Source organism: Nannospalax galili, unplaced genomic scaffold (assembly GCF_000622305.1).
Source record: "Nannospalax galili isolate Female #2095 unplaced genomic scaffold, S.galili_v1.0 scaffold160, whole genome shotgun sequence".
Taxonomy (NCBI): Eukaryota; Metazoa; Chordata; class Mammalia; order Rodentia; family Spalacidae; genus Nannospalax; species Nannospalax galili.
In genome coordinates this window covers 1939665-1963314 of record NW_008346900.1, presented here as the reverse complement: position 1 = coordinate 1963314, position 23650 = coordinate 1939665, and the positions used below count along the sequence as shown (strand labels likewise).

Sequence of the window (23650 nt, the reverse complement as noted above, 5' to 3'; positions counted from 1 at the left end):
TCTGCCTCCTGAGTGCTGGGATTAAAGGCATGCGCCACCACGCCCAGCTTTAATATTTTTATTTTAGGTGTGTTACCTGCATGTATGTAAGAGCATCCATGTTGTGCAATGCCCTTAGAGGCCAGAGAGGATGTTGGATTCCTCTGGAACTGGAGTTACAGATGGCTGTTAGCTGCCATGTGGGTGCTGGGATTTGAACTCAGGTCCTCTCTCAAGAGCAGCCAGTGCTCTTATCCACTGAGTCATCTTTCCAGCCCCCAAAGGTCGTTCTTATGGGTGGAGGGCATTGGGGTCTCTGTGTGACCAGAGTGTGGCTTGTGCCACATTGGCAGGGGCCTTGTTCCAATGCCAGCATCACAATGACTGAGTGTTCAGATCTCAGCCTGGCTGTGGCTGGGAAAGCCCAAGTGTGTTTATTCTTTAAAGTACAGAGGATACAATGTGGCTGCCCGTGTAAAGGAATGCCACCTAGCTGTGGCAGTGGGCAGGGAGCACTGTCAGTGTGGGGCTGGTCCTCAGAAAATCCTGCTGGGAAAGAGTGCAGGACAGCCTGAGCCCAGGAACAGGAGAGAGGCAGCAGAGACAGTTAGTGGCCAGGGGCAGGTGGGGCCACAGTCACTCCTCTGTGCATGCCACACATGCAGGGTTCACATTGCATAGGCCTATGTCTACACACTTGAGTGTACATGCACATACACATACACAGCCCTTCCTGACAGTAGTGTCTGCCCACCCCTTCTCCAAACCCATGGTGCATAGATGGAGCCTGAGAACCAGATCTCAACTGAGGCCTGTCCACGTACGTCCAGGAGGCAGAAGCCTGGCTACCGATGCTGCCCTGTTTCTGGTCACCAGGGTAGTTGGGGATGCCCCCTGGGAGGGTTGTGGGCCCTGCCAATACCTAGTAATCTGCTGTCATGTAAACCCACACCAGAGGTAGGCAGGCAGACCTGCCAAACATAGGCTCAGAAATAAAGCACTGCACAAGGACTGATGCTTTAAATATTAAAATATATTAACGCACATTCTCTTAACCCAGGATGGAGAAACACACTGTCTGTGCAGCCGTACGGTGGGGGCAGCCAGTCACGGGATCACGCCCTTGCCACAGCTTGCAGCATGTATCACATGATCGGGTACAAAACAGATTCCATAAACAGGTTTCAATGTAAAATGCATGTTCAAATGTAATGATTCAAGTTCTTCCTGCCCAGCAAAGGCTGCCAGGCTCCAAGGACCAGGTGGTGAGAACAGGATCCACAGGACCATGCTACCCAGGGCACTGCTGTCATGCACGGGACTTTTTAGGAGACACAGGAAGTCAGGGCCAGGTAACAGTTCACAGGATTCAGTGACCCCTTGGTGGCTCCGGGGCTGGGAGCAACATGTCTGGTCCAGAAGTGCTACTCTTCATTCTTCCTTAGTGTCTCTGAGGCGCTAACACCTGCGCCCCACTGATTGGTCACAGTATGGGGACAGTGCCACGGCCCCAGAATGCAGTACAAGGTTTTGCCAAGTCTTCAGTGCTGCTGTCCTGTGAGGGAGAGGTCAGGCCTTTCAGGAAGAGTAAGGGCAGGCATGGAGTGGCTCTTCTCAGGAAACACAGAGGGATCACTGTGTTCCTGAGCTGGTGTTGTCAAACACTGCTCTGGAGCTGTAGTTCTGTGGGGTTGTCGGAGCCTGAGGACTGGCTGGGTAGGGAGGCCTCCAGACCATCTGAGGACCCCAGTGGGGCCTTGTACAGGAAGCAGGCGGTGGTAAAGAAGAGTAAGCCCAGCACCTGGAGAGACAGGAGAAACTGTTGGTCCTCACTACCCTGGAGGCTCCTCACAGGGTGCCCCAAGCCAGACCATCTCTGGAGCAAAGACACACCCTTCCTGCATGATTAGTGACTTGTGGGGACACCAGTACTTTGAGAATGGAAACTACCATTTGGCTAAAATTAGGGGCCATAGAGCCTGGCATGGGCTATGCAGGGTCCCGCAAAAAGATATGTACCAGCTCTGGCTCCAGCAACTGGGAAAAGCAACCCGGCCTCTGTGGGGACGAGGAAGGAACTCAAGATGAGGTCACCTGGATTCAAGGTGGTCCTAACTCTGTGGATGTCCATATATGAACCAGAGGAGGAGGACAAGGTAGGAGGGACAGTGAGGAAGGCCAGTGGGCAGTAGCAGAGGTAAAGCTGTAGGCCAGACCCTGAAGAGACAGACACCCTCTACCTCCAGAAGGCCACCTCACCTTGAATACGAGCCCTGAGATGAGTAGGTAGCGGCTCATGGCTGCATTCTGATATACAAAGCAGGAGCCCTGGTTACCACACTGGTCCTGCCACAGCAGGCAGGTCTTGTCAATCACCCAGCCAAAGGCGATGGGCCCGGGGATACTGCCTGCCGAGAGGGGAGGTGAGAGGGGAGAGAGGAGAGAGGGAGAGAGAGGGAGAGGGAGAGAGAGAGGGAGAGGGAGAGGGAGGAGAGAGGGAGAGAGGGAGAGAGAGAGGGGGGGAGGGAGAGAGAGAGGGAGGGGGGAGAGGGAGAGAGAGGGAGAGACCTGTTTAGTACCATAATGAGGGATAAAAGGGTGGGCCACAGGGGAAGACCTCCATAAGACCACATCAGCCACCTGTGTTCTCAGGAACACAAAGGGCACTTAACTAGTCCTGTTCGGGGACTTGGCATTGGTCTAGGAGTGTCTCCTGATTTCCTAGAAGGGAACTTTTGCACTGAGAAACCTGGGGGCAAATAGGTGGCAATGGCTCCCTCTAGTGGACAGCTAGGGCACAAGGGTGGCCCAGGGCCCCACGTGGGCACATGGACACACGGCTTGCTAAGAGAACACCTCTGGGTTCCTTATGCAATGGACATCCTGTGTAACTGTACATGGCTTCCTTATACACAGAGTACCTAGTGTTCTCACAAAGATCCACTGGATCCCCAAGGCAAAGGACCTCTGCCGATCACAGACACACCTACAACAGAAATGAGTGCGTCAAAAAAGCCACAGAACGACAGCACACCCCCACGCTGGTCCCGGCCACATCCCGGGCCATATCACCACCTCCCCAGGTGGCAAGCACCTCGCTGGGACAGTCAACTCTGCTGCCACCAGCAGCAAGACCATTTCCCACACCCGCTGTGACCCGGGGCCCGCCAGCGTCTGCAGAGCGCCACCTGCTGCTGCTGCAAGAGAAGAAAGGGGCGGCGGAGCAGCTTACCGGAGAGTTGCGGTCAGCGCAGGAATGCTGCTGAGGAATGTAAAGATAATTACAACGAACACAAGAACCAGAAGGAGGGGCTTTCTCTGACAGGCGGAAGTGCACTTTCCTGCTGTAGCACTGCCCCAGCCAGAGGGAACCTTCATAAGGACACAGCTACAGTTTCGGTACACCTGGGGAGCCCAACAACAGTGCTGGTCACGAAGGCAGGCAGAGGCTTCCCAGGTCCCGGTTGGGGCAGGGCAGCGGGCAATGGCTGAACTCACCTTCTGACCACCTCGGCCCATGCTGTAGGTGGGGGGGCAGCCCGCGTGGCAGGGTGAGTAGTATGTAGTGCCGTCGGAGCCACACACAGGGCTGTAGTGCTCTGACTGGCAGCAGTTGGCATTGCAAGCGGCCTTCAGGTCTAGGTGGCCTTCAGGTAGGAGGCTGCAGATGGGGCATCAGGTGGGGTATTAGCAGGTGCACAGACACACCTCCCCACCCCCAGTGCCAGGTTCTCCCTAGGACCAATGGACCGACCGTGTGCAGGGTCTCTGTCAGGCTCACCTCTCCCCATAGCCAGTGGTCACACCTGCCATGGGCACATTGGGACAATGAATGAGGAAGACAAAGAAGGCGAGCAGGCTGGTCAGGGTGCAGAGCAGGCAAAACCTGATGATCCCAGAGCCTCGGAGCTTGAACCTGTTCACCAGGAAGCCGCCCAGGAGTGTGCCACCGCCGCCCGCTGGCACCACCAGGTACCCTATGGAAGGGGCTCAGTGAGAAAATCCAACTTCTGCCCTGTTATCGTTGCTTTACAGGTGGAGAAACTGAGGCACAGGGTGGGGAATCAATTCCTGCCTACAGTCTAAAGGTGCTCAGGGGTGGCTATGGGAGTGCAGTACAGACCACCTGGAGCCTAGAACTTGGTGACTGAGGCCCAATCTGGGGTAGATGAGAGGAGGTAACAGCACAGGAGAGGGAGGGGCTGAGGAAGGGAAAGAGCTGTCCTGCATAGGCCTCTGGGTCTGGTAAGGATATGTGTCTGGGGAGGGTGTGAGTGCCCAGTCTGAAACCCTCATCATCCAGACAACAAGGTAGGCTGCAGCTGATGGTTACCACCCACGCTGGTCAGTCAATACCTCAGGTTGAGCCCAGCATTGACTGTGGGACATATCCAACCGAGTGTATGACTGGTAAGGCTGTAGCCATGCCCTCAGCAAAGGGAAGCTGTGGGTGTTGGCACAGTGAGGGTTCCCATTCTTATAGGGCTAGCCTGTCACAGAGTCCTGCAAGGCAGGTGTAGAAGCCCAAACTTAGGTCCCAAGGCCCTGCGATACAAGTTGCATGGCTCATGGAGACAGAATCCTTTCTGTAATGAATAGTGTGCAAAGTGGCCTGGGTGGGGAATGGGTGGATGGCCCTGCTCTCCCTGGAGCTTTGTACACTGTGAGAGGCTGTGTTCAACATGTACAGGAGGCACAGCTCTCCGTCTCTCTCTCTCTGCAGAGCACCCCAAGGCTCAGAGTCTCCTTACCGAACAAGGTGGCGGCCTCGGAGGCACTCAGGCTGAACTGGGCCTCAAGGAACTTTGGGCCGAATGTGGACATGCCAGCGATGAGGGAGGCTTCAGTGGCCCCTGCCAGGCAGAGCAGGATGAATGTGGGGTTCCTCAGGAGCAGCCAGATGGAACTAGGCAGGGGAGACCAGAGACCAGAGAATAGACAGAGGGTCAGATCCTGTATACAAGGAACCTGCCATTCCTGAGGTTGTCTGAGAGGAGAGTGGAGTTGGGTGCAGTAAGGGGTGCTCCACCTCTACCCCAGAGACACTAAGAGGGAATGCAAGGCTGACTTCGCAGGCAGTGAACAAATGGTGTTACTGTAAGCCTTTTGCCTACCAGTCACTAACTGCTAAAACCAGTTACAGAGCCCAGTCACTGCTGTGCCTGATTTCCTGCTAGGTGTGGGCACATGGGGCCAGACCCAAATGACTTCACACAGTTTCATCATCCCTGGTGATCACTATGATAAACCAGCAGGGGGTCTGAACAAGGGCCAGGAAAGTGGTGGCCACCAAATTCAGGGCTGAACAGACCACTTTACATAACAGGACGGGGAACAGGACTACCAAGTGATGGGGCTACTAAGAGGCAGGAGTCATCAAAGAGGCAGGAGTCACCAAAGGGCTAGGGTCACCAAGGGACAGGGATCACCGATGGGTAGGGGTCACTAAGGACTGAGGTCTCTAAGGGACAAGTGTCACTAAAGAGGGAGGGTCACCAAAGGGCTGAGGTCACTAAGGGGTTGGGGTGTCCAAGGGACAGGGGTCACCAAAAGGAGGTGCTGACTCAACCACTAGCCTTAAGGGGGCAGGAAGCCTCTGGGTTTGGAACATGGGGCCTTTAAGGAACTCTGATGGGGCTTGGTCAACTACCCTTCCCTTTGCCTGCACTTGGGGGACAGTGGCTGTAGGGGTGATGGTACTGTCAATGACCAGCTACAGCCTGTTTAGCCCATGGTGACCTTAGCCTGGAGTCCTGAGGCCCCAGCACTGCCAACCCTGGGGCCCCTTACCTGGCCCCTTCCTGCCACCTGCCACCCACTCTAGGATGGGAAATGCACCAGTCATACCCACAGCCCCAATGGGAAGATGCTCGACTCGCCTTCCCTGGGCCTCACAGTTGAGTAACCAGGATGTGGCACAGACCCCAGGCAGGTCAGCACACCTGCTGAGCTCAGTGACTCTGAAGGCACCTGTTGGCCTGCTGGCTGGGGGGTCAGACTTCCACTTCCCTGGGCTGAGGACTATATGCTGACTGGAGCTAAACATCTGAGATGTAGAGAAAAAAGACCAGACAACATAAAATGCCACAGGCCCTGGTGAGCAGCGCTTGGGGCAGAAACCTCCAGGACAGCCATTATCTCGGGCCTGGGGAGGAGCACAACTGGCCACTGTGCAGCCTTCTCACTCACTGCAGATGACACGGGGCCAGGGCTTTCCTGAAGCCAGCTCCTGGTGCAGTGGCCTCAATGGCTTCCACACACTAAAGCAGACTCTGGAAGTGGGGGTGGAAGACTGGCTCCTAGGGACAGGGGTGTACTCCACTGCTTGCATGCTTGGTGCGGTGCCCATCCTGCACCTCCAGCTTAGTGAGACTCAGTGAGCTGGCGCTTGCTTCCTGCCTCCTGTGTGAGTGGCCACCATGCATCACCACGCCCATGAGAGCCAAGCTCCTTGACAATTCTAGATCTAGCGGATGAGTGCTTGCCAAGGCAGCTCTGGACAACTGCACACTAAAGCACTCTGCACAGGGAGGACACAGACCAAAAATAAACCATGCTCTGAAGAGGGGCCAGGAGCCAGCTCTGCAGCCTGGCAGTCAGTGAGCTCCACAAGGAGTGTACAGGAAAGGACCCACTGCTACCTAGACACTGAAAACCTAGAGTCACTGGGTGGTCAGACTGGCCCTGGTGAGGCACTCACAGGGTCCCTTCTAAGAGGGAGGGCTATGCAGTTCACTCAAAATTAACTTCCTAACTTCAAGGTGGAAAAGCCTTTCCAGTCATTGCTTGGCTCCACATCCTGACAAATGAAAGGAGGCACGGAGGAACCCTCCCTTGTGCACAGGTCTGCAGGCTCCTCCTAGTCCCTTCCCAGCCAGCTCTGTGGGCAGAGTTAGTGGCCATACCCCAGCTGGGTACTCCCTAGACCTGCTTAGCTTCGGGCTGCAGAACACAGATGCCCATGGTGTCTGACCCTATGGCAGGTTGCCTGGCTGAGGTTCTTGAGTTTGCCCTGAGAACTGTTCATGAGCTTCACAATCTTAGTGGAGGCACAAGTTCCTGTGTTTAAAACCGTACCAGCACTGGCTTCATGCACTAACCCTGGAAATAAACTTGGTACTGCATGACACACAGCAAGAAGCCCGGGGTCCCCAAGTCGTTGCTGGGCAAAGCTCACACTGTGAGTTGGCTTGGCACTAGGCAGCTCTGTTCCTGGGGTGAGGGAAGCATCCTAGCACCATGGCTAGTGGGCCCTGGCCAGCTTAGCCATGTCTGGGGCTCAGCCCTCCTAGGTGGGCAGTTCCTGGCTCTCCTGGATGGCCCAGTGGGAAGCAGGAAATGAGATGCAAAGCCTGTGACCTTTCACCCCACCTTCAGCAAGGCAGCTGTGTTCCTCTGCAGTAAACATCTCTGGGACTCTCTGGGGCTACCCTTGGCTCCTTTACCCTCTCTGAATTGAGGATAGGCTGTGGCACTGAGCCTCACCCAGATAACCCTCTACTCACATAGTCAATTAGATGCCACCATTCATAAGATCGGGGAAAGTAGAGGGGTGTCCCAATAGCTGCCTTGCCCAGGTCCATGGAGAGCCCCCCTAAAAACCTCAATTTCAAGTGGAAGGGACACTGTGTGTGAGCACTCCCTCTTCCCGAAGCCTCTATGTTGTTCCTCTAAAACCCCAGCAGCTCAGAGCCTATCCCCTGGGCATGGACACAACAGAGCCAGGCCAGAGAGGCAGTGAGTACAGGAAAGGCCCATCCCAGGGTGGGAAAGAGGGCAACCAGAGCACGGGGAGGCCTCTGCTCCCTGGTTCTGTCCCATGGGTGGAACAGAATTGCTCTGTCCTGGAGGTACCGACGGCAAACACACAGGTGATACCCAACAGACAAGTGGTCTGTACTGCCTGAGGGGCTCAAGTTCTGCTGGAGCATCCATGGGACCACAGGGACATGCAGGCCCACAAAGGGAAGGGTGCCAGGGGGAAGAGATTCACTCTGGCTGCAGCCTCACTAGGGGCCTGCACCTAGTGAGGAGACTCTGCTCCTCATTGGTTGAAATGACAGGGAGAAGGGGTACTACGCCCCCACACCCCACATACCACCCACATCACACATACACCACACACACTACCTACCACACCCACCCACACACCCCACATACCCACACATCACACATATACCACACACACCCACATACATCACACCCACACACCACATACATACATACCCCCCCACGCTCTTACAGGGGCAGGTCTTTGACAGTCTCCCCGAAGGCAGGACTGCTCGCTGCCCTGTGGCTGTGCTCTTTCGGCTGCTGCGTTTCAGCTGCTCTCATGACCACATAGCGTTGGGAACCTGGAGGGTCAAAATCAGCAGGTGGCCATGGCTTCCAAAGGGCACCCTCCACAGAGGCTGCCCCTTACATCCTCCACCCCTCAGGGCCTGGAAACACAGCCATCTGACACACACTCAGCTCTGCGGCCAGAGGGCAAACGATGTGAACTAGGAATGGTGAGGTCACCACATACAGGGTTGCAGGTGTGAAAGCAAAGGGCCACACCAGCCCAGTGGAAACAGGCGTGAAGGGGCCTGTCCTGGTGGGGACACGGGAGGGGAGAGCAGGCAGCAGAGGGCTCGCCTGGTCAGCCCTGCTCTCCACAGTAGGAAGATTGAGATCAAAGACTTGGGTTCTCCTTGGTTGAAATGATAGGGAAAAGGGGACAGAGCAGGAAATAGCAACTCTACCCCCTGGATAGGACCTCCATGCAGGGCAAGGGACTCACCCGGTAGCTGCCGGGGATAGCCAAGGATGGGGACAGCAATGAAGAATGCGGCAATGCCAGCACCCAGGAAGCCGATCCACCAGGCACCAACCCACAGTGGGCTGTCAGTGGTCAGCTCTGTCCTGTCAGGAGAGACAGTGGCACTTGGATCACTGACCAGCCTACCCGTGTCCTTCCCAGCACATGCACGGGGTGGCCTGGCCTGCTGATTCCTCCTCTGAGACCCCTGGGGCCTCTACACAGGTGGCAACAGAGGAACTGCAGCCATGTGTCCATCTTTCCCTTGGATTGGAGAAGCCCCCTGACGTGGACATCCCCAGGGACAGCAGCTCCTCACTCAGACCCCTACTGAAGGACCCAGAGGGGCTGTAACTGGGCCTCAAACTGAGACCTTAGGGGCAAGTCCCACTGGGGACAGGAGCTCCAAGTAATAGCAGGTGTCCCTCCCCACACCAGACAGTATCCTCAGGGCCACAGACCTCAGGGGATGGAGGGATCAGCTGGAATTTACTGAGCTCCCCACAGAGGGACCATTAGGTGCCCAACTGCCATCTGTATAGGAGAAGGAGAGTGAGAGGCTCTCAGATGAACAGGGAGAGTCATGGGAAGGGAGCAACTACTCAATGGGCTTTTATCCCAGGGAGAAGGAGGAGGGTGTGGAGGGGACAAAGGATGGAGGGATGAAGGACAAGAGACAGGAGGAGAGGGTTGGAGGTGGGATCCCAGCCAGCAAGGCCAAGAACAGCAGCCAAGTAGCAGAGGCACCACAAGCCTGCTGTGCTCTAACAGAGAAGCACTGCACTGCCTAGGGCCTGGATCATGCTCTGCTCCCCACCCCCATGTGCAGAGTGCCCCAGACCCCAGCGCCTGAGGGGCACAATGCGTCCAGATCTGGCAATGAGCCTTGACCTACCTCAGGCTCTGCATAGAACATGCACCCTTGACCCCATAGTATCAACCCAGAGCTAGAGGCGGCTTTGTGAGAGGGCAGAACATTAGAGACCTCGCCGGCGCCATCTGCAGAGAGAGTCCCAGGGTGGAGTGGCGCCCAAGACGTGACAGAGCCACAAGGAAAACTCAACAAGGGTTGGCCTCTGCAGGACGCCAGTCCGGGCCACCCACACAGCCTTGCTAAGCTGTAGTCAGAAGGGCCAACTCCCCCACCCCCGTCTGTGCCTCCCTCTCTCTCCTTGCTTCTCACTTTTGCTTATTTTTATAAAAACTAGTATCACATACCAAAGACACAACAGCCCTGTCAGCTCAAAAGAGCATTGGAAAGAGGTGTCCAGGGCTTCAGAAACATGAGCCTGGGCTTACCCCCACTTCCCCACAACTCCTGCCTTCTTCTGCTGGCTAGGCCCTTGAAGTCACCATAAACCCTGAATCCCTGTACACCCTGACTCCAAGACCAGCCCTGATTCTGCCTACTCTGACCTCATGCTGTATATCAAAATCATCCTTTGGGGACCACAGCACCCCAGCTGCCAAGGCAGGCAGGTGTGTTTGCCTGGTCACTCACCGTCGGCCCACTTCTGTGTAAATGTTCAGCATGGCTCCTCCAATTAGGTAGCCGGCTGCAGGCCCGAGGATGGCTGCCGTGTAAAAAATGGCTAGAAAGCAAAGAGTGTGCACTGGTCAAACCTCACCCAGGGGGCCCTTCTAGGGGCCACCACCACCCTGTTCCTGCTTCCCCATTGTGGACCCTTTTGGATTAATGTCCATTTATGTGGCCTATAGGGGGTCCCACATCCAGTCATACCAACTTTGAAGATGTCCCGAAAGTGGATTTCGGACATTGTACTCAAATGAGAGCAAAGACCGATCCCACAACCCTGTTTTGCAGGGTGAGGGCACATCCACACAGGAGGGCCATGGAAAAGCAGGCACAAGTGGGCAAAGCATGAGACCAAGGCCACTGACTAGAACAGGGACTGCAATGACTGTCGGGCTCCCTACTGTCCCCCGTGACCAGAGGCTGAGCTGACAGAGTATGAAATCAGAGGCCACCTGGGCAGACAGCGTAGTGTGCTCAGCAGCTCTGCACGATGTCAACCTGCAGGTCACAGTCCGTGGTGGAGAATGTGAACTGTTTTGCGGCTTTGCCACAAGGTCTCAGCTCTTCCGAGTCCCCACCATCTACTTCCTACATAGTATGGCCAGACACAGAGCACATGCAGGGTTCACAAGGAGGCCTGGCGTGGTCAGGGTTCTGTTCCTCCCCATTTACATTTGCCCAGGACTCCTCCTATGCTACACAGAGGCTTCATGCTAGCTAGTGGGGCCCTAACTCTGCCTGAGAACTTGGGGCCCCTGAGCCACGAGGTAGGACACCACCCCCCAATGTGGGAGCTATGCTGAGTTCTTGACCCTATGGTCTGAAACCCCTTGTGGGCTTCCTAGAAAAACTGGCACCCTCCTGCTCCTTGGGTAAAATCCCTGCTGGCTGAGCTGCCACTGCAAGTCAGGGGTCCCTAGGCCACATGACCAAAGGAGGGACGGACCTAAGGACACCGAGCCAGGCCCCAGCAGGAGTTAGCTCAGTGATGGTTAACCTTAGTGTTGCCCTCTCCCCTACCTGTCCTGGTTCCTTGGCCAGCCTCACTCACCAATATAGATGGGTGAGTAGTTAGACTTGACATTCTCATCCAAGTAAGTGACACCCAGCGTGTAGAGGGGGGTGGCGCCCATGCCATGCAGGAGCTGGCCGAGTATGAAGATCAACTGGTAGTTGGACAGGCCTGAGGTGCTGTCCACACACTCCACGCTGCTCCGGTTGGCCAGGCACATTCCTGCCCCCACCCCCTTATCCATCTCTACCTCATAGTAGCCAGCAGTGAAATGAGGCAGTGCAAACACGAGTGAGCCAATGCCCAGGACCAGCACTCCGCAGCCCAGCCAGCGCGGCTTGTGCCCATTGCCCCCAAAGTAGCTGACAAAAGTGAGGCAGAGGCAGGCAGCTATGTCATAGGCGCTGGCAATGAGCCCACTCTGGTAGCTCTGCAGGTCAAAGTGCCGCTCAATGGAAGTGATGACTGTGTTGATGAAGCCATTCACCACCATGCCCTGCAGGAAGGAGGCGGCACACAGGAAGAAGAGGAAGGCTTTGGGAGTGTTGAAGACCTGCAGACACTTGGGGGTAAAGGCTCTCCAGCCGCACAGTGAGCTCTGCAGCCCTGCCGACAGGTACTGCACCTCACGGGCTGTCTGGTTGCTCCGCTTCTCAGTCTGGGGCTCGAACAGTTGGCTGCAGGAGTCCACGGTGCCGTGGGCAGAGCGCAGGGAGGCTGGGGATGCCCTGCTGCTGACTGGCGTGTCACACTCATTCTCTGTGGCCAAGGAGGTGCTGGTGACGAGGAGTTTCGGGAGGGAAAGGAAATGCTTGTCCCCCATCACGTGCTGGGGCATCTCCAGCCTCGTGGGGAGGGCTTCAGCAGCACAGCAGGAGAGATGCAGTAGGTATGGCCAAGAGGATGTCGGGTCACTGGGGCTGTCCTGGGAGAAGGGGGTCTCATTAGCAAACCTTCACCTGTTTCTGAATACACTGAAATCCTCACACGAATACTCAGTTCCTGCACAGTCTATCACTGGAATCAAGCCTTCCCTGACCCAGGGTGCCTCTGGCTAGCCCCTCACTCAGGCATCTTTCTCCTGGCCACAGCCCTGCTTCAGGTGAGCCTAGCCTGGCCTGGTCACATGGCCTCAATTCTAGTAGTCTCCTTAGAACTGCAACGGTGTAGACCACAGGGGCAACGCAGAAGACGGAGGCCACTAAGAAAACACAGCTGAGACACAGAGGGGCGCCCATGGGTACCCTGGACTGCCCTGACCTGTACTGTATCTCACTGTGGCTTGCCTGCCTGAGCTGTCTTCTGCTGTATGAGCTTACAGAAGTGCCTGATGGTTAGGCATCAGCAATTCACAACTGACCACGTGGCTTGCCCCAGAGCCTGCACAGTACATTCACCACCATCTTCCAAAGGAGACAGTGACCCATCACCAACCCACAGGTCCCAGGCTGACTTCTGCAAGTTGGCACTGGCAGGCATCAGTGGTTGTATTCCGAGGTGGGGAACAGTAGAAATTCTATCACAAATACTCCTGGGGTGCTTGGTGCCACCAACCATGTCTTGTTCATTGTGCCAACACCTTTCTGCAAGCTGGTCAGAGGTCCCTGGCCTGGGAAGTGCAGTGTCAGAGGAGGGCACATGTGGTGGGTTTTCACACTGTGGGTATAACAACCAAACCTTCCTTAGGCAGGCAGTGTAGCCTTGCCCCACGTGCTGGCAACAGGGTAGCCTGCAGGAACATTGTGTGTGCGTGACATCAGGTGTCTCCCCCATTATTTTCCACCTTTAGAACATTTTTTAAAAATTACATTTATTTATTTATTTTGTGGGGGTGGATGTGCCACAGCTCATATGTTCTCTCTTCCACCATGTGGGTCCTGGGGATTGAACACAAGTTGCCAGACTTGGTGGTAAGTGCCTTTACCCAGTGAGCCATCTTGGCAGTCCCTATCTACCTTATTTATTTATTATTTATTTATCTACGCGCATGTGTGAGTGCCTGTTTGTCTGGATAAGTGCCACTTGTCTAGATGTGTGCCATGTCCACGCAGGAGCCCATGGAGGCCAGAAGAGGGCATCTGCTCCCCAGAACTGCCATATGAATGCTGGGAGTGGAAACCCAGGTCCTCTGCAAGAACAGCAGTCTTAACTGCTGAGCCCTTTTCTGGTCCTTCTATCTTAAAAAAAAAATTAATTACATTTATTTATTTGTATGTGTGCATACATTTATTTGTATCTGTGACATACATATGAAGGTCAGAGGGCAACTTGTGGAAGTCGAGTCTGTCGGGTTCAGTCCTGGAGACTGAACTTAGATCACCAGACTTGGTAACAAGTGCCTTTCTTTATCTGCTAAGTCATCTCACCATCCACCACAATATGCTTTACAACAGGATCTTTCACTCAACCTGGAACTCACACATTTGGCTGGGCTAGTTGATCAGCAAGCCCCAGAGATCCTCCCGTCTCTGCCTCCTTTGCTCTGAGACCATAGGTATATGCTATCACATCTGGCTTTTGATGCAAGTAGCAGGGATCCAATTCAGGCCCTCATGGTTGCACAGCAACCACTTTGCTGCCAGAGCCATCTCCCCAGTCCCCCATCAAATGTGCTTAATGCACTTGCTCTAACTGTAGTGGAACAGGGCAGAAGAGGGATACAGGGGAGCCAGGTAGGACTGGATAGAGGGGCAGGGGTGGCCATTATACAACCAGCCTCAAAACTTGGGACTGAAACAGAGAACAGACTACATGTACAGGGAGTGTCTGAAAAGACTCAAAATCACCAAACTCAAGGTCACCAGAGAACAGCCTGTGGTTTTGCCTTTAAATATTGGCTTGCCTCAGCCTACTGTGCTCCCTCTACACTATCTCTGGACAGTTGCTGGGACAACACAGGTGACAGTGGATCACATAGGTTGTACGGGAAGTCAACTGCAGTTCTTGTGACCAGCAATGGCCACAAGGAAACAGAAGGACTTCCTGTTTGAAAACAAAGCCATCACGGGGCATTCAAGGTACAGGTATCCCACAGCAATGTCACTGTGGTTTCACCTGAGTTAAGAGCTCTGACAAACAGTTGAAGCTCAAGCTAAAATTAGACTTATCACCTACGTTGAAATACAGTTTGAAATCTTATTGTAAATATTGGTCAAGTGACCTTCTGTTTACTACCTTTCCATTACAGAGTGGCAAAGGTGACCAGGCGTGTTGTCACACATGAGTAATCCCCACACAGGGAGGCTGAAGTAGGAGGCTCACAGGCTTGGGGGCAGCCTAGACTAGAAACTATGACTCAAAGAGGATGGTGCTATGGGGCTGGAGAGATGGCTCAGTGGTTAAGAGTCATTCCTGCTCTTTCAGATGCCCAGGTTCAGGTTCTAGCACCTGAGTCAGGCAGTTCATAATTACCTGTAACTCCACTTCTGGGTCCAAGCCCCTCCTCTAGCCCCCCTGGGTACCTGTGCATACAAGGCATATACTCACACAGACTGCACATGTGCATAAATGAAAATAAATTTTAAAAAAAGTTAGGCTGGAACTCAGTGTTTGCCTTGCAAGCATGAGCGTGAGTTCAATCCCCATGACTAAGGAGGCTGTGGGTGTACGACTGCAAACCCAGCACTGGGGAGGCAGAGCCGCTCCTTGGACAGTCAGCTTAGCATACATGAGAGACCCTGCCTCAAAGCAAGGGAGAAGCCAAGCATGGAAGGGCTCACCTTTAGTCCCAGCACTTGGGAGGCAGAAGTAGGTGGATCTCTATGAGATCTAGCTACAGGGAGACCCTCTCTCAACCAAAAAAACAAAACAAAACAGTAAAGTAGATGGGACCTGGGGATCAACAGCTGAGGTTGTCTTCTGGCTTCCATATGCAAGCACATTAACCACCCCCCACCCCAAAAAGAAAACAAAACAAAACAGAAAAGGATCTCATATCCACCTAAACACAACATCAACTGCTGTGTCCCCTGCCCCATTCTGGTGTCTGCTGGAGCCTGAGGTATGATCCAGTCACCAGCTTTCAAGTGTCTTCCTGAGATCTGCTGGGTTCTGGAATGGTTGGAGCAGACCACAGTATCAGCCTGGCTGGATCACAGATGTCCATGCATTTGTCAAATGTCACTGTGGGTGTGTCACTGAGGGGTTTTTGGACAGAGACCACTGAGTCTGGAGGCACCACTTCCTGGAAGGCCTGGCTGTGTGGAAGGTGGAGTTCAAGGGAGCCTGGGCCCCCAGATTACTGACTGTAGGCTCTTGCGACGTGTCCATCTTCATAACCGCATGAGCCAGTTCCTCATACTAAATCCCCTTATATCTCTCACTGGCTGTGCTTCTCTGAGAACCCTGACTTACATAAGGGCATTCCATTCCTTTGGCACTCCTGCTGTAGGTGGGGCCTCTGCTGGGCACTAGGCTTCAGGGACACGCCCCCCAAATACAGTCCCACTCACAAGGAGCTCACAGCCCCTACAACTGAGCAGTCCTTAAGAGCTCCCTGAGACTGGAAAGATGGCTCAGCATTAAGAACACTGGCTGCTCTTGCAGAGGACCCAGGTTTGATTCCCAGCACCCACATGGTAGCTAATAACCATCTGTAACTCCAGTTCCAGGGAATCCAATGCCCTCTTCTGACCTCCATGGGCAATGCATGACACAGGTGAACTTATATACATGCAGGCATAACACTCATACACATTAAAAAAAAAAAAAAAAAAGAACAGGGCTGGGGAGATGGCTCAGTGATTAAAAACACTTGCTGTTCTTCCAGGGAACCCAGGTTCAATTCCCAGCACCCACATGGCGACTAACAACCATCCTAACTCCAGTTCTAGGGGATCCAACATCTTCTTCTGGCCTCCATGGGCATTGTATGAGATGGGTGCACTTACACACATGTAGGCAAAACACTCATATACATAAAATAATAAATAAGCCAGATGTAGTGGTGTATGCCTTTAATCCCAGCACTTGGGAGGCAGAGGCAGGCAGATCTCTATCGGTATGAGGCTAGCCTGGTCTACATAGTGAGTTCCAGGCCAGCTGAGGCTACAGGGAGACTCCAACAAAAAAAGACCCCCCCCAAAAAACCAATAAATAAAATATTTTATATTAAAAAAAGTGTTCCCTGAAAGCTACGTGTGGCTGCGAGTCACCAGGGCACAGGCTGCAGAGAGCAGATGGAGACAGAAGACATGGCGATAGCACTCATCCTAGTCACTGGCTGGGGAAGAGCTTCTCACAGGGCATCTGATACCCTGGTAGCCATGACCACAGGCAGGCTGACCCAGCAATCTCTTGGATATACACACCTACTGAAATTCAACCTGTATGGGAGGCAAGTCCATCTCTCCACCCTGCTGGGCCCTGTACTCCTGACCGCTATCCTAAGACTCCAGACAGGTGATCTCTTCCCTGCAAACAACTGTGGTCAGGAGGGACTCCTGGAGTAGAACCTGCCTGTGAGCCATTCTCATCCACTTCTAGCAGCTGCATATTGGGGAGGATGAACATATGAGGTCAGGAGAAGCTGGCACCCGGCTTGGGGGAGCTTTCTTAGCCTGAGAAGATACAGGTGAGACTCCACTGTGCAGAAGGGGAGGAGCAGGGACACTGCACTTTCACAAAGTTCACTCTCTAGACAGCCAACCTTCTCCTGCTCTGTGCCTCAGCCCGCCAAACTGTCTCCACCCAGACGGCCCAGCTGCCTAGCCCTATGCAATAAGGCCAAGCTGATTAGCCCAGGGCGATGATGCCCTGGGACCATGCCTGGCAGCTGACAGCTCCACACCTAGACACTGTGAAGACTGTGTGCATGTGCACAGGCATGGGTCATGTGTGTGTGCTAGTTTAAGAGGAGACCACAGGTGACTAAGATTCCCTTACAAGTCCCCATACACTGTCTTCAGGGATACAAGTTCAGCATCTAGCTAATGTCTTTAAGTTCTAGAAGAATCTGGCCTCTTCCTCAAAGTCTCCTAGAGAGGTCAGTGGCCAGAGCTAGCCTGACACGGCCCAGTCTGTTGAGAGCAGGCCCTGGTTTGCATGGCAGCACACTCCTCCCAGCATGCTTATTTCTGGTTCATCCATTTACTAAACTCTCAGCTGGAGCTGTCCCCAAGGCCTTAGCTCACACAGCAAGTAGGAAGGAAAAGAATGACAGAGAAATACTCAACCTTGTGCCTGCCCCAAGTCCCTGCTGCCCGGGTCCCTGAAGGATGACTCAAAGTGGGAATGTTTAGCAGGCTCCATCATCATTTGGGGACACTCAGGTCCAGTTCCTAGAACCTCCTCAGACCTTGGCAGTCGGGGAACCACAGATTTCTTCCTCTTCCCTATCTCTAAGTTCCAGCCAGGACATGGAGGAAACAAAGCCAGTTCTCTCCTCACTGTACCCAGCTGCTCTAGGGCCGCCAACCAAGCCATCTGAGCACCAATGCTGACCCCTGCACCCCACCCCAGATGGCAGCCACCCCTGTGACCACACGGGGCTCTCTTCTCTGCATTCCAAATTCTCCCAGGTATCTCCTCTCACATGTGAGCAGACAGCTCTTTCACTTCTGTAGGATGAGGTTCAGGCATTGAGGACAGAATACTGAGCCAGCTACCAAAGCACCTGACATGGTCCAGTTTGCACACCTGGAGGCCACATGCCGGTAAGGGCATAGGAAGCCAACTATGGACTGACAGGGAGTTTGAGCAAGGGGAAAGAGGGCTGGCTCTGAAGGGCCTGTCTGCTGTCTCAACCTAGATAGGCCTGCTCCCATCCTGTCGGTACCTGGGGATCCAGTGTGTGGAGGGCTCTGCCAGGCACCATGCTCCAGTGGGGAGCCGGAGCCCTGCTGGAAGAAACAGAGGCCAGGTAGAGGCTGCCTCAAGCAGGCAGGTGCTCTCCACTTTGGCCCCTCTCTAATCTTCAGTTTCCCCCCTTACCACATGGCATGAGGTCAAGAATTCAGTCCTCTACACAAATAGGCCCAGCCGCTACTAAGGCTCATGGGAAATCCAGACCTGCAGTGTTGGGATCAGGAACCCCAATCTGAGGTGTAGCACCCCTGGACTCCAAGGAGGTTCCCACATCTCACTGGCTGTCCCCCAGCTCATCCAATGGTTGGAGACAAAGGTAACTTGCTTTGCCCTTTGCACTGGGCTCCTGTGGCTGTTGCTGTGATGTCAGAACTAGGGGTTCCCAGCAGTAGAGGTCCATGTGAAGCCCTCATAGTTGTCACAGCTCTCCTATGTTTTGGGGGGCAGAGGGAGGCCCCCGTGAAAACCCTCATAATTTTCACAGCCCTCTTAGGTTCTGGAGTGGGGGCAGCTCTGTCTAAACGAGGGACCTGCCTGGCATAGCCAGGCTATCAGTCTCCAGGTGGTCTCTTACACCCACAGAGTATCCTACTTCAGCTAATCCTAAATGTTCTCTGTGGTTTGGGTCTGAGGGGCAATGCCTGAGGCATGCCCCAAAGCTTGTCAAAATTAAAAGCTAGCTACTGGGAAAGCCAAATCCTGGGTAGGTGAAAAGTGTGCTTCAGCAGACCTGGGTGAGGAGGAGAGGACGTGCTAGAGGTCCCCTGGCCCCGAGTCAGGCATCTGGCACCTAAGGAAACCCAGTCAGGGCAACAAGCCCCAGCCTACACACAAGGTCCCATTTCTGAGCCACGTGGTTTCAAAAAGCCTGGCCTTCATCCAGAAATGTGGCCAAGGTTCTAATTCTGTGTGATGCTAACAAGAAGGCAGCTGATGGTGACTGCGCAAGAGAAACAAGGGGTGTTGTAGAAAACCAGACCCTGAATGTGGGAGCAGCAGGTTGTGGGGCCATGTAGGGACAGCCTAGGGGGAGGAGGTTCCCAGACCCACTGGCCTAGCTGCTGCCTCTACAGTGGCTCCCAAGAGAACACAACCTAGGTCCAGCATGCTGGCCCATTTCCCTGAGCAGCAAGGCTTCCAGGCTTCACGAGTCAGGCAGAACTCTGACCACCTGACATGTGGGGCAATGGGTTGAGGGCCTCCAGTTAACTCACAGTGGCTGAGAACTAGGTTTCTGTCCCACTGTCCCTCATAGTCACCAAGACCATATATCAAGATCAGACTTTTACCAGGGTCTGAAAATGAGGTGGGTGATAAGATTTCCAAGACTATCCTATGATCTTGTCCAGTGGTCACAGGGCTCAGGATGGAAGTTCTGTGGCCACAGGGCATTGAATTCATTAAGAGGAAGCAGGAAGATCACCCCCTCCTCTCCAAGAGCCCCAGGGTCAGTATCAGTCCCTCTGCTGCATCCTGTGATGGACCCACTTGGGAGAGTTTGGAGACTCAATTTGTTCCAGTTTAGGAGACCACAGTGCTGTGAAATCGTACAGTTCAGTAATGCCAAGATGAGAAATGGGTTGAGTCAAAAGACTTCTGTAACAGATGGAGGGCATTGTAGGTACAGTACCAGGTCCCTTAACTAAGTTTAATGTTAGTGAGGTGAGAAAACCTGGATATCTAGAAGTGTCTTTTTCATACCACGGCAGGACAGAGCAGTTACTTGCCATCAATTGCTCTGGTCCATTCACATGGCCCACATCTTGCCTGCCCTGCCACTCAGTCCAGTCACAAGCCTTTGCCCTACCTGTCCTGCCCTCTGCAGTGGTGGAGAGGGATCTGGTTGGGACTTGCTCAGCACCTGCTTCAGGGGCCACACCCGATGAACCACAATTAGGTCAGGGCCACCTGGGAGAGAAGCAACCCAGGAAGAATTTTCTAGGCGGTATCTGTGGGTCTTTCCCTGTGGGAAAGCTGGATAGATCTTACTGAAGGGCAGTCAAGGCAAACTGGACCTTGGGCAGTTCCAGGACCCAACCAAGAGACCTCTGTCCTTGCCCCACTTTGCGGCACATGAAGAGGTATCTGTCTTTCTGTGGTCACCGAGGAGGTCCTGTCCCCTTAACTGCTGAGTCTCTGGCCTCCTCCCTGAGAGGCTGCACAGTCAAGTCCTAAATGGGGGGCAGACAAAGAGGATGCAAACACCACCTCTAGCTGTATCATTCTGGGCAAACCACACACTCCTGGTGCCTCCACCTGCTCCTCTGTGCAACCGGAGTTCGAAAAGCTTCCTGGAGCTGCTCTTGCCTGAAGCCCTCTCTAGCCAGCAAAGGATAGGGCTCAGCAAATCCCTCCTGCTGTCCGTCAGCCACGATTCATAAATGAGCCGGTCCAGCTGCTCCACGCTGCCTCCAGCACTGGACTTCCCCACAGCAGTTTCTGACTACACAGTTACCTTATAAGGTTTACTAAGCTGAAAAAAATCACTTACCCTGAGCAGGTTCCATCACTGGAAAACTACCGCGGTTCCAACGCCGCCGGACGGAAACACCCCACTGCTAGTTCTGGGGAGACCAGCAAGCCCCGCCACGCTAAGCTTGGAACACCACGCCTGAAGGTCCAGCCAACGGCAGGACAGGCTGTTCCTCCCCACAAAGCCTCTGCAGACCCATGCTGACGCGGGGATGCTGACCTCTCCGTGAAGAAGGAAGCACCTCCGTTCCCGGGAGACAAGCGCGCCAACTAGACACCGAAGGCCGCCCCGCACCCTCGTGGTCGTCCGCCTGAGGCTGGGGGTGCCCGTTAGCGGTGCCGAGGTACCTGGCAGCAGGGACCCGGACGTCCAAGCTCCCCGGGGAACGAGGCCTGCCGCCCGGGAGAAACTTCTGTGCCTCACGTTTTCCTCTCTGACTTAGGACAGCCACCGCAGGTGCTTCTGACTCGTGCCAAGCCCTCGGGGTCTGCGCCCGCGTGTGCCCGAAGCCACCCGCCGGGGCCCGCAGCCCAGCGGCTCCCCGCATCCAGTCCTCGCCCCATCTCCCCCATCGTCCTTCCCGCCCCCGCGCAGCGGACTCCGCCCCCGCCCTTCTCCGGACCCGCAGCTTCCCGCCCACGCAGCCGCCGGGAGACCAGGGCGAGCCCGTCCCGCCCGCGCGCAGGGGCCAGGGGCGTCCCAGCCGGAACCGCCCAGGTGCCGCCGCGCTCCCCGCCCGGCCTCCGCAGACCGCGGCGGCGCTCATGACGTCAGCAGGTCCGGGCCCGGCACACCTGGGCCAAGCCCCGCGGCAGCGCGCGTCCCCCTCCAGATCCCGGCGCGCTCACCTTCCCGGAGCCGGACCGCCGCGCTTCGCTGCGTTCTGCGTTCTGTGCTCAGGCCTCCGGGGCACCGGGCCCACTAGCGCTTCATTCATTGCCGGAGCCGCGCCCCGGGGGGCAGCGGCCTCTCCACCGCGGCCAATGGCAGCGTCGTCCGGGCGGGGCCGAGTCGGAGCTGACGGCGGCGGGCGCGTGGGGACTGGGCCTGGGCGCGGAGGGGGCGGGGCCAGCCTGGGCGCAGAGGGGCGGGGCTGGGACGTCGAGGGGCGGGCCATGGGCGCGGGGCGGGGCTGAGGGGCAGAGGCTGGACTTGGGTCTCCACGCTGTGGGCGTTTGTCCCCGCGGAGATTCCGGGCGGCTGGTGAGCGCGGCGTGGGCTGCAGACTAGGAAACGCGGCTCCAGGCGGCGGAGAAGCAGTCCAGGCCTCGCGGCCATAGGTTCCACCTGCCTCGGGTTCGCGCTCGCGCGTGGGACTGAGGCAGAGGAGCGCTCGGCTGTAGATCAGCGCAGGCGCGGGTCGGGTCCGAGGTCGGGCCAGGGCCCCCCGCCGGCTCCAGGTCAACCGCGCCGCACCCTCGCTTTGGGGAGGCCGCAGGATTGCTAACCTGCCGCCTCCTCCCGTCTTTGACGTTAGCATTGACGTGGGACAGAAGGGATCCCAGGCGCCTTCCCACCAACACATTCTCTTCTGCGCAACCGTGAACACATTCTTGACTCCCTGGGTCACGGTTTCCTCGTCCCTAAAATGAAGGCGCCCTGCAATTCTGCCATGGCTCATGCCTGTAAGCACTCGGGAGGCTGAGGCAGGATCCGCTGCTCAACCTGGACTCGATAGTGAGTTCTAGGCCAGCCAGCCCGGGCTACAAAGAGACCCTGTCACAGAAAACCAAGCGAGCAAACAGCAAAGATGGTCACAGCACGTCTTTGAAGGTGGTGGCAAACTGGTGGAGTGAATGAGGCTGAGTCTGGCCAAACTTAGTTTCTGATGCCTGAAACTCCCTACAAATTTCCCCTTTGGGTTTACTACATTTATTTTTAAAGACCTTTGTGAGCCAGTTGTAGTGGTGCACGTTTGTAATCGCAGCCCTGGGAGGCTGATGCAGGATTTATAGTGCAAGGTCAGCCTGGGCTATACAATATGACCCTGTCTCAGAAAAACTAAAAACAACCTTCCCTTGCCCCCAACGTCGTTACAGGCGTTTAATAGTTCCAGCACTGGGGAAGTGAAGGCAGGAGGAACCAGAGCTCTTGGCCAGCCTGGGCTACACAGCATGACCCTGTGTAAATAAAGAGTAAAAAGAGTTTACAAAGGTCAGTTCTTGTGAGTATGTAAATCCCGAGCTTGGCTCTGTGGGGGAAAGGACCAGGCACAAGTGTGCACTGATAACAAGTGTGCACTGATAAACCCCAGCTACCGTGGAGTCACAAGGCCTGAAGCAGCCCTCTTTCTGTGTGTGTGTGGAGAAGCGAGGGGTACATCTGCATGCACTCATTGATGAATGTGTCTTCCTTCCTCCAGTGGGTGTGTTTGGTACTCATTTACATCTTGTCTGGCATGTCTTAAGGGCCTGCTTATGGGCATGTGAGCCTCTCTTCCAGGAAGCTGAGTTTGAGTCTGGTTGACCAGGAGTTGGCCTCCATTTCTGACACTCCTCCTGGTCAGAGAAGACCCTGGGAAGACCTTGCTGGAGCAAACAGGATCTTCCTGAAAACATCTCTCCTAGGTGCATAGACCTGACTCAGGTCTGGAGCCAGAAAGAATTGGCTGAAGATGCTTTCAGGAGATTGTGAGCTCCCTCTGCAGGAGGTGTGAGCAGAGCTTGTTGGTTCCTGAAGGGAATTCATGGAAACACTTCAAATGTCAGAAGCAGTGTTGGACACTGTGCTTCCAAAACTTAATTTTGGATACATCCCTGAAACCATTATTAGTATAATATTTTCCCCTTAAACAGCTGGTGTATTTTATTAAAAAGATAAGTTTGTTTCAAAGAAAGTAATCAGTGTCGATGACCATAGAGAGGTCACCACAAAAATAAACAGGAAGGAAGGTAGTATTAGGTTCTAGCCAAACACTGCTGCCCGCTGTGGACCTGAGCTTTAGACTGGCCTCAGGCCCAATCAGGAGTTCTCAGGCTTCCTTCGAAGATACCATCTACAGATGAGCCCAAGGCAAACATTCAAGGAACTAACACAAAGTGCTTT

The 23650-nt window shown here is 54.8% G+C and overlaps 1 protein-coding gene across 5 annotated transcripts; it reads right to left on the bottom strand.

Moving 5' to 3' along the window:
* Window positions 1–991: 991 nt before the first annotated feature.
* Slco4a1 (solute carrier organic anion transporter family member 4A1) lies at window positions 992–21627 on the bottom strand. 5 transcript variants are annotated; one of them, XM_029568464.1, is made up of 12 exons: window positions 21454–21625; window positions 11368–12248; window positions 10281–10371; window positions 8762–8883; window positions 8222–8333; window positions 4731–4885; window positions 3761–3956; window positions 3478–3640; window positions 3212–3384; window positions 2901–2965; window positions 2239–2387; window positions 992–1780 (listed from the first exon to the last, which is right to left on the bottom strand). In XM_029568464.1, the coding sequence occupies exons 1-12, from the start codon at window positions 21540–21542 to the stop codon at window positions 1637–1639; spliced, it is 2340 nt and encodes a 779-aa protein (XP_029424324.1). In that variant the 5' UTR covers window positions 21543–21625; the 3' UTR covers window positions 992–1636. The 5 variants fall into 5 exon arrangements, 4 of the variants coding, with proteins under 4 accessions (XP_029424324.1, XP_008841467.1, XP_017656169.1 ...); XM_008843245.3 differs by having other exon boundaries at window positions 11368–12253; window positions 21454–21595; XM_017800680.2 differs by lacking the exon at window positions 21454–21625 and adding an exon at window positions 20953–21138 and having other exon boundaries at window positions 11368–12253.
* Window positions 21628–23650: the final 2023 nt, after the last annotated feature.